This window comes from Dendrobates tinctorius, unplaced genomic scaffold (genome assembly GCF_039654945.1).
Source record: "Dendrobates tinctorius isolate UK_male_01 unplaced genomic scaffold, ASM3965494v1 ptg000098l, whole genome shotgun sequence".
NCBI lineage: Eukaryota > Metazoa > Chordata > Amphibia > Anura > Dendrobatidae > Dendrobates > Dendrobates tinctorius.
Window position 1 is genome coordinate 3,566,161 of NW_027361766.1, and position 14,444 is coordinate 3,580,604.

The 14,444-nt window shown below is 40.1% G+C and overlaps 1 protein-coding gene across 3 annotated transcripts in view; it reads left to right on the forward strand.

Annotated features, from left to right (window-relative positions):
- Positions 1 to 13,507, forward strand: part of MAGI3 (membrane associated guanylate kinase, WW and PDZ domain containing 3) — a 414,340-nt gene extending 400,833 nt beyond the window's left edge. For 2 of the 3 annotated variants that reach the window (XM_073587056.1, XM_073587057.1), the window contains 2 exons: positions 2,754 to 2,892; positions 11,070 to 13,507. In XM_073587056.1, coding sequence (XP_073443157.1) covers positions 2,754 to 2,892; positions 11,070 to 12,622 — 1,692 coding nt within the window. In that variant the 3' untranslated portion in view covers positions 12,623 to 13,507. Of the gene's footprint in view, positions 1 to 2,753; positions 2,893 to 10,054; positions 10,146 to 11,069 lie in introns of all 3 variants that reach the window. The other variant, XM_073587058.1, reaches the window with a different exon arrangement.
- Positions 13,508 to 14,444: the final 937 nt, after the last annotated feature.

A 14,444-nucleotide genomic window follows, 5' to 3' on the forward strand; every position in this document is an offset into this window, starting at 1 on the left:
TCAAGCTTCCTCTCTCTGGGGCTCCGTGCAAGATCTCATCTCATGGGGTAAGGATGATTCAGAGAAAGGTCAGGAATATGCCCAGAACTACAAGGGAGGACCTGTTCAATGACCTGAAGAGAGCTGAGACCTCAGTCTTAAACATTACCATTAGTAACACACTGCGCCGTCATGGATTAAAATCCTGCAGAACATGCAAGGTCCCCCTGCTCACACCAGCATATGTCCAGGCCCATTTGAAGTTCACCAGTGACCAGTTTTATGATCCAGAGGAGACATTGGGAGAAGGTCAGATGAGAACAATATGGAGCTTATTTGGTATCGACTCTACTTGCCGTGTTTGGAGGAGGAAGAAGGGTGCGTACAACCCCAAGAACACCGTCCCAACCGTGAAGCATGCTGGAGAAACATCATACTTTGGGGGTGCTTTTCTGCAAAGAGTACAGGACGAGAGGATGGGGTTCAAAAGAGGATGGATGGGGACACGTATCGCAAGATTTTGACAAGCAACCTCCTTCCTTCAGTAAGAGCATTGAAGATGGGTCGTGGCTGGTTCTTCCAGTATGACAATAACACGAAACACACAGAGCAACAAAGGAGTGGCTCCATAAGAAGCATTTCAAGGTCCTGGAGAGCAGTGTGTGCAAACATGGTCAAGAACTACAGGAAATGTCTGACCTCTGTAATTCAAACAAAGGTTTCTGTACCAAATAGTAAGTTCTGTTTTTCTATTGTGTCAAATATTTTTCATGTAATAAAATGCAAATTAATTATGTAAAAATTAAACAATTTGATTTTCTGGAGGTTTTTTTTTTTTTAAGATTCTGTCTCTCACAGATGAAGTGTACCTACAATAAAAAATTAGTAGGTGGGAAAAATTGCAAAAACGGCAGTGTGTCAAACACTTATTTTCCCCACTGTAGTTTGGGTTATATTTGCGTTGGGGAACACTGAAATCCAGGAGACCTCCAGAGACTTTACATGGCTTAATCCATTTACAGTAATCATTTCATTTGAATTTTGTTTCAGAATTTGCCAAATGTTGGCTCCACTCTTACACAGTTGCGCACTTTGTGACATCTCATGGATACTTTTGATCCACAGATCTATAGCAATTATATTGGGTCGGGAATCTCCAATATGCAATAGATGAAGATGCCTTGCTATTTTAACACAAATGCAAAATTTTGTAGACTCTAATTTCAGAGATAAATCTATATTATTCCACCGTATGTGGAAACACGACCGCCTCTTCCAGAATTTAGGACACTACAAGAAACTAAAAAGAAATCTGTAAATTAAAGGACATCATTGTACGCTAACTGTCCGCCTCGTGTTCAGACCCTATTTAACTGATGATGGTCTTTCCATGGATACATTTTCATATGATATGGGAGAATTATTCGGCATGCAGACTATTTCACCCTGTGCTTGCTCTGTGGGCTGCGTTCCTGCTTTTCCGTCGACAGTTCAGCAGACACACCAGTTAAATCTTTTTTTTTTTTTTTTCTTATTACTTTTATTGAAGCCTTAGGCCCTCACTGTCAGTAAGAAAAGTAAAAGGAATCTGACAGAACTGGCCGATGAGAAATCACAGAGGTCAGCAATCTGCAGGCACGGATCTCCGCTAACGGGTGTGCACTGTCTGCAAAGTCCAGGCTTTAATTTACACTCAGGTTTTATGGATTTTCCCAAAATAGTGTAATGCTAAAATTATTACTGCCACTTCCATCCTTGCTTCAAGGCCAAAAAAGCAGTTAACACAAAGGAAGGGTGAGAACGTTGAAGTGTAGATCTCTTCGAGTGAAGCAAATGTTTCAGCAAGCACTGACCGTCTCCTCGAGCATTGTGTCTTCACCTTTACAGATTGTTAATATCAGTGGTTTTAGTTACTTGTTTCAAAGGGCAGATTATTAATGCAACATTAATTGTAAGACAAAAGCAAACCGTAGAAGAGACCTTGTTGTGAAACACGCACCACCCACGGGATTTACTATTGACTCGAGTGGGCAGAGCAGGAGCTTAAATTGTGAAGGAAAAATTGGCGACTTAAAGGCCGTAGGATAAGTAAAACAATTGGTTATGTACTCTAATGTCCAACTTTTAAGATGGAATGGACTATAAGTAGTAACATTTAGCACACATTGACTATCAACATCCTTGACCATTGATTAGTTTATTCTCTTTTTTTTTTTTTTTATTTGTGGTCCTTTTTCTATTATTACAAAATCTCTAAAATCTTCTAAATGGCAAATTGTTATATTGGTTTCACATTTCTAAGGGGTGCTGATGTCCAGCACCTTTACTCATTATTAGTGATGAGTGAGTATACTCTTTGCTCTGGTTTCCCCGAGCATGCTCGGCTGTCCTTCGAGTATTTTGACGTGCTCAGAGATTTAGTTTGTGGCTTCTAGACAGCTTGAATACATGTGGGGATTCCCTAACAAACAAACATTCCTCACATGTACACATGTAATACTCGGAGGACACCCGAGCAACGAGTATACTCGCTCATCACTACTCATTATCAGAAGAAACACGAGCAAGGAACATGCCTTCATTGTCTTGCATTGTGGTCAAGGTCAAACCAGTCTGCTCACTTCTGCATCAGGAGTTGCGCAAGGGCCGGTGATGCCACGTCTGCTGGTGACACCTGTCAATGACAGATGACTTGCAAGTATCAGTAGACATTGATAGTAACTATTATATTGTTGCCCTCCTAATATAAATAATGTTTGGTTTTTTTTTGTCAGGTTGGAGATCAAATAGTGGAAATTAATGGAGAACCAACCCAAGGCATCACTCACACACGAGCCATTGAGCTAATCCAAGCTGGTGGGACCAAAGTTCTTCTCTTATTAAGACCTGGAACAGGACTTATTCCAGATCATGGTGAGAAGTCCTTATATTTTGCTTGTATTTTTTTTAAAAAAAATTTCAATCCTTTTTTTTAATGATTTTTTTTTTAGTATTTTTTTTCATATCCATTAATAAACATTAATGGGAAAGAAGATGGATTTATTTGAATTTAATATCATTTAAGTTATAATTATTGTTATTATTCTTCAGGAAAAATGGTAACCCTTCTTTTTAATTTGATTGACATGTTTTTCCTGTGGAAACTTAGAGAAATCAACGAAGATGGACATTAGTTGATAAACCACAGATGCCTAAGATAATTATTCTGCTATGGTCAACATGTTTTGTTGTAAAATAATATATACAGTTTTGGTAAAGGTGATGAAAAAAATAATGAAATACAAAAGTGAGCTTTAATTGTAACAATAATTTAATTTCCGGAACATGCACGCAAATTGCGTCTTCTAGCACAATGCTATCGTAGAGTTTTTAAAGCTAGCTAAAGAAAAGAAGAATAAAAAACACCAGCTATGCTTTTTCGTTTAGATTCAATAATTACCACTAGTGACTGTTATGGTAGCCTTTCAAGCAGGTTGAACTTTTCATCAAACTTAAGAATTCAGCACACTTTAATGATCCATGTTCAAGTGTAGAACCTGACGGATCTTATAGAGTTCGTGTTAGAGTGTATACTGTGGTGACTCACTGCTGTATACGCTGGCAAGAACACTTTAAAGGCAATCTGTCACCAGGTTTCCTATACCCCATCTGAGAGGAGCCTGATGTAGGGGCCGAGACACTGAATCCAGTGATATGTCACTTACTGAGCTGCTTGCTGTCATTTTGATAAAATCGCTATTTTCTCTCCTGCAGATCTACCAGTTATCTAAATGCTGAGTTCTGTATAATCCCACCACCACCACTGATTGGCAGCTTTCTGCTTTTTTACAGATGTCAATCAATGGTGGGGGTGGGGTTATAAAGAGCTCATGAATATGGAGGACGTCCTGGCAGCCGGTTTACTAGTCCTCTGATAGTCTCATGCTGATAAAAACAGTGATTTTGTCAAAATTACTCTGTCGCCAATAAGTGGCACATTGTTGGAATCAGGGTCTTTGTCTCTTCACTGTGCTGCTCTCAGGTTGGGTGGAAAAAACCTCATGACAGATTCTCTTTAAATAATCACTCCGATCAATGTTTTTATCCTCTTAATATATTGTATTCATATTATATATCACTGTGTACTTACAATTTCTCATTTTGCCTTTCTGCCCAACTAATTCTTCTATTTTCTCTGCTCTGTGTATAAAAAGGAAGTCTCTTGTCCTTGCATTTATCGTTCACCTCCTAACCCAGCTGCTCCCTCCTCCACCTGCCAGGGACTTTTGCAGTGACTTATAACTCATACAGGGAAAATTCACTTCCTTTTATACAGTGGCTTGCGAAAGTTCACCCCCTTGGTATTTTTGTTTGTTTTTTGCTATTTCACTGTCTGGAATTTCACTTTTTTTTTTAAGGGTTTGCATCAGTTCGCATAAAGAACATGCCTACAACTCTGAACATTTTGGTTTTCTTTTCATTGTGAAGCAAATAACAAATAGGACAAAATAACTAAAAACTTCAGTGTGCATAACTATTAAAGTCAGAACTGTGGTAGAACCTCCTTTTGTGGCAATTACAGCTACAAGTTAACCCATTCCTCAAGGCAAAACTGCTCTAGCTCCTTCAGGTTAGATGTTTTGGTGAACACCAATTTTCAAGTCTGACCACAGATTCTCAGTTGGATTAAGGTCTGGGCTTTGACTAGGCCACTCCAAAATATTTACATGTTTCCCCTTAAACCACCCGAGTGTTACTTTAGCAGTATGCTTTGGGTCATTGTCTTGTTGGAAGGTGCACTTCTGTCGCAGTCTCAAATCTCTGACAGGACAGACTGAAACAGGCTTTTCTCAAGAATATCCCTGTATTTCGCACCATCTCTCTTCTGCTTGACTTGGACCATTTTCCCTGTTCCTGCTGCCAAAAAAACACCCCACAGCACTAAGCTGCCAAGACCATGTTTCACTTTGGGAATGGTGTTCTTGAGATGATGAGCTGTGTTGGTTTGGCATCAGACATAGCGTTCAACTTTGGTGGCCAAAAAAGTTCAATTTCTTATCTGACCACAGCACCTACCTCCATACATTTGAGGAGTCTCTCCCACATGTCTTTTAGCAAACTTAAAAGCCTTACATTTTTTCTATGTAAGTAAAGGCTTTTTTTTTGGCTCTGTCTTTCATGAAGGCCACCTCTGGAGTGTACGGCTTATTGTGGTAATATGTACAGATAGTCCAGTCTCTGCTTGGGAACTCTGCAGCTCCTTCAGGGTTACCCTGGTTCTCTGTTCTGCCTCTATGATTAATGCCCTCCTTGCCTGGGCTTAGAGTTTTGGTTGGTGACCCTCTCTCATTATGTTCTTTCCATTTAATAATAATGGATTTGATGGAGCTTGGGGGTTATCACCAGAGATTGGGATATTTTTTTATAACCCAACCCGGAAATGTACTTCTCAACAACTTTGTCCCTGACTTGTTTGGAGATTTCCTTGGTCTTCATGGTGGTGATTGGTTAGTGGTGCCTCTTGCTTAAGTGTTGCAGCCCCTGTGGTCTTTCAGATAAGGTGTGCATATACTGACAGACCATGTGTCACTTAGATTGCACACAGATGGACTTCCTTCCTCTACACATGTGACTTATGAAGGTCAATGTTTTGTTTTGTTTTTTTATCCCATAAATTTAATTTATGCTAATATTTTTCTCACTTCACCAATTTAGACTATTTAGTGCTGATGCATCACACACAAATCAGATTACAAAAATATTTAAACACAGGTTGTAATGTAACAAAATAGGTAAAAAGTTAAGAGTGTTAATACTTTTGCAAGCCACTGTACATAGAGCTTAGAAGGATTCAGCTAGTCAGTTTTTAATCATGTGATGTCCTAGACCTAATGAAAAAGAGAAGAATTAGCTGAGTAGAGGGGCACAATCTGCAACTGTAAGTACCCAGTGCTATATGATGTGATTGCAGTATATTAAGAGGATAGACCATTTTGATGGAAGTGCTTGTTTAAGGTCACTTTCAACACAATCGTATTGACTTTCTACACTAGCAAAGTGACCAATGCACTGTAATCACTTCAAGCACAATTTTCCTGAGCCATTCCATTATTCTTTTGGTGTATTCATGTTTTGTTGGCAAATTACCTGTGCTCCACGAAAGTGCTTTCAACTCTTCCTAATGCTAGGAGTTGAGAAGACCAACTCCCACTCTATACAGATTTAAAGACTAGTCAGGATTTATCAATGATTCATGTTTCCACTCATTAGGAAAAGGATTGATACACAAAAAAATATTTCTGCGACCCCCTTGTCATATTATTAACCTAGTTTGATATTGTGCATGCAACCATAAATGACCAAGGATAATTTTGAAGCCTCTCTATAGTAACATGTAGGAATCATTAATCCTCATAAAATAAAAGCACAGAGATCAACTGATGACCATGTATCCAACTCTCAGCCTCCTGAGCAAGCTGCCAACTTTGCATTTCCTGGCTGGTGGTGGAGTTTCGAGTTTTTGAAGAGGATCCTCAAAAAACTTTATGTGAACATACCTTAAGGCAGGGTTCCCCAACTCCAGTCCTCAAGGCCCACCAACAGGTCACGTTTTCAGGATTTCCCTTGCATTGCTCAGGAGATAATTGCATCACCTGTACAATACAAGGGAAATCCTGAAAACGTGACCTGATGGTGGGCCTTGAGGATTGGAGTTGGGGAACCCTGCCTTAAGGCATGAGGGCAGAATTTACCTCCATTAGACAATCCCTTTAATGATAATCATTACAATTATGGCCAAGTTAAAGCTTGCCATGCTCTAGAATGTACATTCAGATGGCAGATATCACGCAAGACTCTCCCATAAACATGTGTACTCGGCATTACTTTGAGTATCCATGTGTTCTTAATGGAGGAGGAGAAAGACCCTGCTAGACACGTCTGAGATATATCTCTCCTGAAAACAAAGGATTGGGGGTTAATATTTCAACTAATATGTGTGGGAGCCTACTGACTCTCCTCTGACAGATGATTTTTGGGCAGTCAGGAGGTTCCCTCTTATGAACCCACCACTTGCAACCAATTTCTCACAAACACAACTCGCTCACAATGTACATGCCTCCGATATGACTATAAATGAGGAGTCCACTTCCCATTCACTTGTCCACTCACCTATCATAATAGGCCAACAATGAGCTAAGCTTTCCCCACAGGCTGTCCCCACATCCACGACACACTTTACGCCGCCACCACTTAATGTTTTACCAGGTCAGCTGGACAGCTGCATTAGGCAACACACCACACTGGTACACATGCACATCCAGCTTTCTCCAGGCTCCAGAACTGCTCAATACTTGCGCTCTGGCTACAATGTAACACAACCAAGTTCTTCTCATTTTCCAAGATCATGGATACTTTAGAGCAATGAGGGGCAAACATACATTTTAGAGTTAATATTTGAAAAGTACAGTGCTAAAAAAAAGGTTACTAATGGTCAAATAACAAAAAGAGGGACATAAAGGCAAAAAACTAAAAAGATAAATAGCATAAAATACAGATACTTCTTATGACTTGGATCCATGAGAGGAGGAGAACACCGCTGGAAATGTGGACAGATCTGCAATAGCCGTTACTTCTCCTGGGGTGTGACATGGATATTCCTTAGATAACATGTTGTAAAGGGTCTCATCAGACCCCTCACTCATCCCTCCACTGATTAGATTTGATTCTAATCCACTTTTAGCCCTCATTTCTGCTGTGGGTCATATTTTTCCCCAGAAACCGACTAGAGAAGCAATACCTCCATCAGCTTACCAAACATCTTTCAAGCATTCTTATACGTACCACGCATGATTATGATAGCTCTATTATTCGGGGATATATTGCGTTTCTGTGGGTTGCCAGCTAAAAAACGTTTGCAATTTTACCCATAGATGCCAATAGGCTCCCCAATTATGGATATATCCTTGGATTTTGTAAAACTAGAATTATAATTCAAAAAAACTTAAAATATAGTTTTACCGTGTGCTGCCTGTGGAGTACAGACGGAGCAGCTACACAAGGAGAAGTCATTGATGTAATTTGCATTTAACACCTATGTAGGCATACAAGGACACATCTGGGTATCTATCATTGACAGCAACTAGTCAGTTACACAGCGGGGGTTGCAGGCAGTGATCCAGTGCATCCAGCCTCAGATCTGTATAAAGCTATTTATCACACTCCCATACCTATCATCTGGTCGGTCCATGCCGCCAAAATCATCAGGTTCAGCCAACATCTCACGGCTTCCAGTATCAACTCTATACTGATGACACACTGATCTACCTCTCTGGACCAGATATCACCTTCCTACTAGCCAAAATCCCACAATGTCTATCTGCTATTTAATCCTCCTTCTTCGCTAGGTTTCTAAAACTCAACATGGACAAAACAGAATTCATCATCTTTCCCCTATCTCACTCGACTCCCCCCAACAGACCTATCCATTAAAGTAAATGGCTGCCCACTTTCCCCAGTCCCACAAGCTCGCTGCCTCTGGGTAATTCTTGACACTGATCTCTCATTCAAACCACATATCCAAACCCTTTTCACTTCCTGCCAACTTCAGCTCAAAAATATTTCCCGGATCTATACATTCCTCAACCAAAAATCTGCAAAAACCCTCATCATCTCCCACTTTGACTACTGCAAATAAAATAAAAAAAATAAGTAAAATAAATAAACATCTAACTTGTATGGGGAGTCTAAGGGGTACTTCACACATAGCAAGATCGTTAGCGAGATCGCTGAAATGTCACAGGTTTTGTGACGCAACAGCGACCTCGCCAGCTATCTCGCTACGTGTGACACATAGCGGCGACTGGTCCCCCCGCTGCGATATCGCTGATCGTGCTCGAATGTCCTAGGCCATTTTTTGATCGTTGGTGTCCCGCTGGCCAGCATGCATCGCTGTGTTTGACGCCATAACAACAACGAGCGACCTTGTTGGCGACTCAGAGCTCAGGGACGCAGGCGTGATTTTGCTTTGTCTTTTCAATGCCCCCTCAGCTCCGATTGTTGGTCTCAAATTAGGATCTTTGTAGCGTTTCCTTTTATAGGTCAGCCATCAATTATATGCAATCATAACGTTTAACATGTACAGTTATAATAATCGCGTGTCCCTGTGTCAGTGACTGTGGATCCACGAATAAATGGCGCACTAGCGACTCAGAAGGGGACGCTGAAGCAAACCGCTTAGTGATAGCGCAGTAGTGGCCACCAATTGGAGCAGAGGGGCGTGGAAAAGGTAACGCTGAAGCACGCCTATCGAGGTCTGAGTCGTCACAATAGCTGCTGTGTGACAAGGTCCCAACAACCACCGAGGTCGTTATACGGTTCGCCGTATCATTGCTGCGTCGTTGAGTAGATCTGCCTGTTTGGCAGCTTGCTAGCGACCATGTAGCGACGTACCAGCGATCCTTACCAGGTCGTATCGTCAGGATCGCTGGAGCGTCGCTATGTGTAACGGGACCCTTAAGCCTCAATGTACTATTCAAGTGCGGGTTGTATAATATCCATAGCATTGCTATTCTGCTAGGACCAGGCAGTGTTCAGTTTTTAATAGTGATGCATTCACCATAAATCAAGAAACGAACAAAGATTGGCTGACCAACAGCTAATTTCTCGTAGGTATAAGTCTCTGTATAAGTCATTCCACTTGCCCTGAGAAGGCTTTTGGCTGTTTTAAGGTCCATTGTCAGTTGTCCTCTTCCTGTATTTGCCTTTTCTTTTTTTTTTATTTGCTTTTATATCTTGAAGCCTTCTACAAATGAGAAGAAATGCTCTTATATGGTGATTATTGTTATACTAACATTCTATAAATCCTGTTTCCTTTTTATCCTTTTTGGCTGTTGATGGCAGCTTCTAAATACCAAAGCAGTAGCAAAAATGATCATCCATTAATGTGTTGGCGGATGTGACCACAGATGATGATCTAAACTGAGTGCAAGCACTTTGTACCTATCACACATTGCTAATGATGGTCTGGTGTACACTTTGGCAGCTATGCTTTGGTGATGTCGGTATTGAGTTCCAGGCTTGTTTTCCTTCTCCTCAGGTTTGACTCCTTCCAGCCTCTGCTCCTACGTGAAACCTGATCAGCAATAAGGCTTTCTCGTGCTTTTCTTGGTCTTTCCCTTAAAGACTTGGTAAATGTGCATGTCTTGTGATTCAGTTATATTCCTCTTTCTCTGTCTCCTCGGCATCTATTGTCTGCGGTAAATGCAGCTTATTGAAATGCATGTGCACGCACTGATTAACCAGTCGCATTTAGTGGACTCCCCAGGGGTACGCGGCTTTGAAAGAAATAATAGGTTATAAATTGCTTGTAGCAAGCTTTGCATTATGTTGTTCTTCATATATCAGTGAGAAATGGATATTCAGGATTACAATGTATTGTTGTTTAATGGTTTTAGAAAAGGAAAAAATTGGATTTTCATTTATATTATGAAAGCATACTTTATCTGAGAACACATGCATGTCTACTGAATACCCATGAGAGTACATTTAAGGTCATGGTTGCACCATATATTGATGACCTCCCATCATTTTAGCATCTCAGTCACTTAGTTAATAATATAAATGCTCCATACTTGCATGCATTAGGGTGACATGCACTCTGGTCTCGGCAGGTAATATGTAGCATTACGGGACCAGACATTTGGCTATTATGTAATAACATCCTCATACACTGCATGAACTAGAGCCTAACATAAGATATGCTTGATTATTTCCGCCACATTTGTTAAGTCAGTTTTAAGTGCCGCACATATGGCTGCGTGGCATGGGTAATTGTTGTTCAGTAGTGTATAGTCGTGCCATGTATTGGATATCACATTAGACTTCATTTGCTTCACTTGGTGTCACATTTTGGATCATTGTCATGGGGTTTTCCGTACATGAATGCATGTTTTTGTTTAGTAACCAGAATGTTCATGAATAATTTCCTGCATAATATGTAAGCCATTTCATGTCCCTGTTTCATCGCTTGAGTGGAGCAATAGAATACCCATAGAGCCATCTTATTTCTAAATACATTATTGGCATCTTGTTTTTTTTTTTTTTCTTTTCAGATGATTTGGAAAACATTTATCCCCCATCTACAAATGTACTATATGATGACCTCTCTGCAATTTCATCAACGTCAAACGTGGATCCCATTCCTGGAGTTTTTGCTTTACCAGCACTTGATGGGGATTGTTTTGAAGTTCAGGAAATGGAGAATATTGTTGAGCCAAATGATATACAGCAGCCTAAAGACAGCTCGGTGTTGCCTGGTGGTGAACTTCAAGAAAATAAGGCATTGAAGCAAGAAAAGCAGTCATCTCCTTTTCAAGGGAAAAATGAGTCTAGAGAGAGGTCTTTGAGCCCTAAGAACCCTACTAAAAAGAAACTGCTGGATGCTGAAAAAGATATTGGAACAAAGAGTGGACGATCTTTGAGTCCAAGAAAAAATGATGGCAAAATATCTAAGGAGCAACCCGATAAACTGCAGGGGTCTAGACAGACTGATTCTAAAAGAACACAAAAAGAAATCAGAGAACGGTCACTGAGCCCCAGAAAATCCTATTCTAAGAACCTAGAAGGTGCTATTGACTCTGTGACACACAAAAAAGATAGTAGTAGAAAACATAGGGGAAGATCTGCCAGTCCTAAGAAGGCTTATAAAAAGGAGGAACAAGAAAGAATTGGCATTGAAAGAGAAGACAAGTTGCCTACACAAGAGAATAGACCTACAAAACATAATACCAAGGTTGAGGGTGTAGATCAGACAAAAGAAAAGAGAGAAAAAGCATCAATTAGGGAAGACAGAGAAGAAATTTTAAAGACACATGAAAGATTTGGGCAATCAAGGAAAGAGGGAAAGGATGAGCAACCTAGAAAAATGGGTGAAAAACACTTGAGACAAGACAGAGATGAAAGAGAGAGGGTTGACAAAATCATCAAAGGTGAGAGAGATGAAAAGCACAGAAAACAGGACAGGGAGGAGAAGCATCGGAAAGAGGATAGAGAGGAGAAGCAAAGGAAAGAGAATAGGGAAGAGAAGCAAAGGAAAGAGAATAGAGAGGAGAAGCAGCGGAGGGAGGATAGAGGGGTGGAGAAGCAACAAAAAGAGGACAGAGAAGAAAAACCCAAAAAGCACGATAAATCAAACGGTCATAAAGATGATCAATTTAGTAAACCAGTGCAATCAATAAACAGCAAAAAGACAGATGACAAACCAGAGAAGTCCAGACAAGAGGAAAGGACAAGTTTTGGTGTGAATGACAAAAGGTCTCCAGAACACAGAAGTAAAAATAACGAGGAAAGATCTCCTAGAAATATCACAGAGTCTGAGAAAAAAAAGCAGGAGATGGAACTTACTAAAAAGGAAAAACGTGCCTCCACTGTTAAACAAGAAATACAAGACACAAATTTCATTTCTAAACAAACAGAGGATAACCAATATGGAGAGCTTTCCACTCCTCATGAGTCACAACCCAAAAAGCCTGCAGCTGGTACTTCAGAGAAAACCAAAGATGAAGGAGTTTCGAGGACAGGAGGGAAAAAAACGCACATTGCTCCAGGACCATGGAAAGTGCCCAGTGCAAATAAAGCCACAGATGCCAACACCTTGAATATATGAACACCAAGTCCATGCCCCAGCAAGAGCAGCAAATGTGTTTTAGGAACATAAACAGCATGGAAGGCATTTTGGGTTTTGTCTGCAATGAGTGGTCTTTCAGGAGCTTGAGATCCACACAACTTTATGAAGGTGTCTTGATGCACTTTTTAGACTTTATGCTGCTATATAAAGTTGAGAACAGTGTTGTACAGATCTAGAACAATGAGTATTTAACTTTGCGCCAGTGTGATCATAACTCCAGTACTTGTGCCAATGTATCTACCCGCTCAGTTTATCTCCTCCTCTTATACGTCTGTGTGAAGTCTTAAGCTTAACTCCTCGTTTCTTACATAAGTTAAAAAAAAAAACCTCGGCTCAAATACCCAATTAGCATGATGCATGTTTCCAAACAGTAACAGAACAACATACAGGTTAGTTCCAGACAAAAAAGGCAGAACATTTGTCAGCATGACATATAGTTACACTTGAAATATCTACAAGAGGTTTCATAAGTTGCTTTATCCTACTTCACACATTTGAAGACCCGTCATGAAAACGTGGAAAAGAAATTTATGTAAAGAACAAGTGTGGCATCTGTGGCCACTAATTTTTTACTTTTAAAAAGCGCTTAAAATGTATATGTGTGTCTTCAGATTTGGAAGATGAAGGATTACATTTTGCATCTATCTGCCTAACAGAGTCTTACTATAATGTGTGTGATTTAGGGAAGGTGCAAGACAAATAATATATGCAGGTAACAGAGCAGCATGGATTTTATCAGTCTTCAAAATCATGATTTTTTTTTTGTGTAAATGGATTCTGGTTGGCGAGAGGAAAGTGTGTTATAAGTTTATGAAAAGCAAAGTGTGATTGGGATGAAATTAAAATGTTTTGTATGCTGCCGAATCTAAGAACTATAGCATTGTAGAAACACGGGGCGGACATATTGTATTTTTACGTGGCAGCTTAGACACTACAGGTGACCGAACACTGAAATGCTGTGACTGTTGTGAGTGCAGCTACATACGGTACATATGGTGTGTTTGTGATCTGACATTTATTTTCCCCTGCAGTATAATAAAGCAGAATTACTTTCACAAGAGTTCAGTTTTACGTAACATTACTATTTCATTCCACCCCATAGTTTCAGGTTAGCTTTGGTGCTATGGTTTTAGATTATTGCACCACAGGGTAACCCAAGTTGTGCCCCTGTTTTTCTTTAGTGTGCAACAATTTTGTAGACCCCGTAGTGTAGACCAGATATGTTGTACAAGTATAAAGTTGTATGTTGCCTACAAGGTCAGTGATAGCCTCAAATAATTTATAAGTGAGAAAAAACTCCATTTCATATATCATCCTTTCAGTTACAGGAGTTATGGCAACTTTTCTCCAAATTTTTTTTGTGCAAAATCACCATTGTCCTCTGTACTATTGCATTGCCTTAAATGGCCTCCATACTGTATTTCTGTGGGGACATTTGGAAGTTTCCAGATGTCAAAGGGATGTCCGGTTTCATGTAAATAAAGCTTAACCAAACCATGATGAAAAGCTATGTACCTGGCTTATCAGCCTCGTTCTTTAGTTTTTGATCCAGGCTTACTCTCAGTAAATGGGAACATACATTGGAGGAGGCTGAAACCCTGTCCTGGTTAAGTACTAAAGCGATTCTCTGTAATCTAAACACAGGTTCAAAACCTATTTCAGGTGTGCAAAAATCATTAAAGACACCCTGTAGGCCAACATTAAAATTCAGCATTATCGAGAGAGTGCTTAGTAAATTTTAGCCAATGTTCTCCTTTTTATTCCCAAGATGTTCTTCTTTCAACGTGGCCACAGTGGTTCT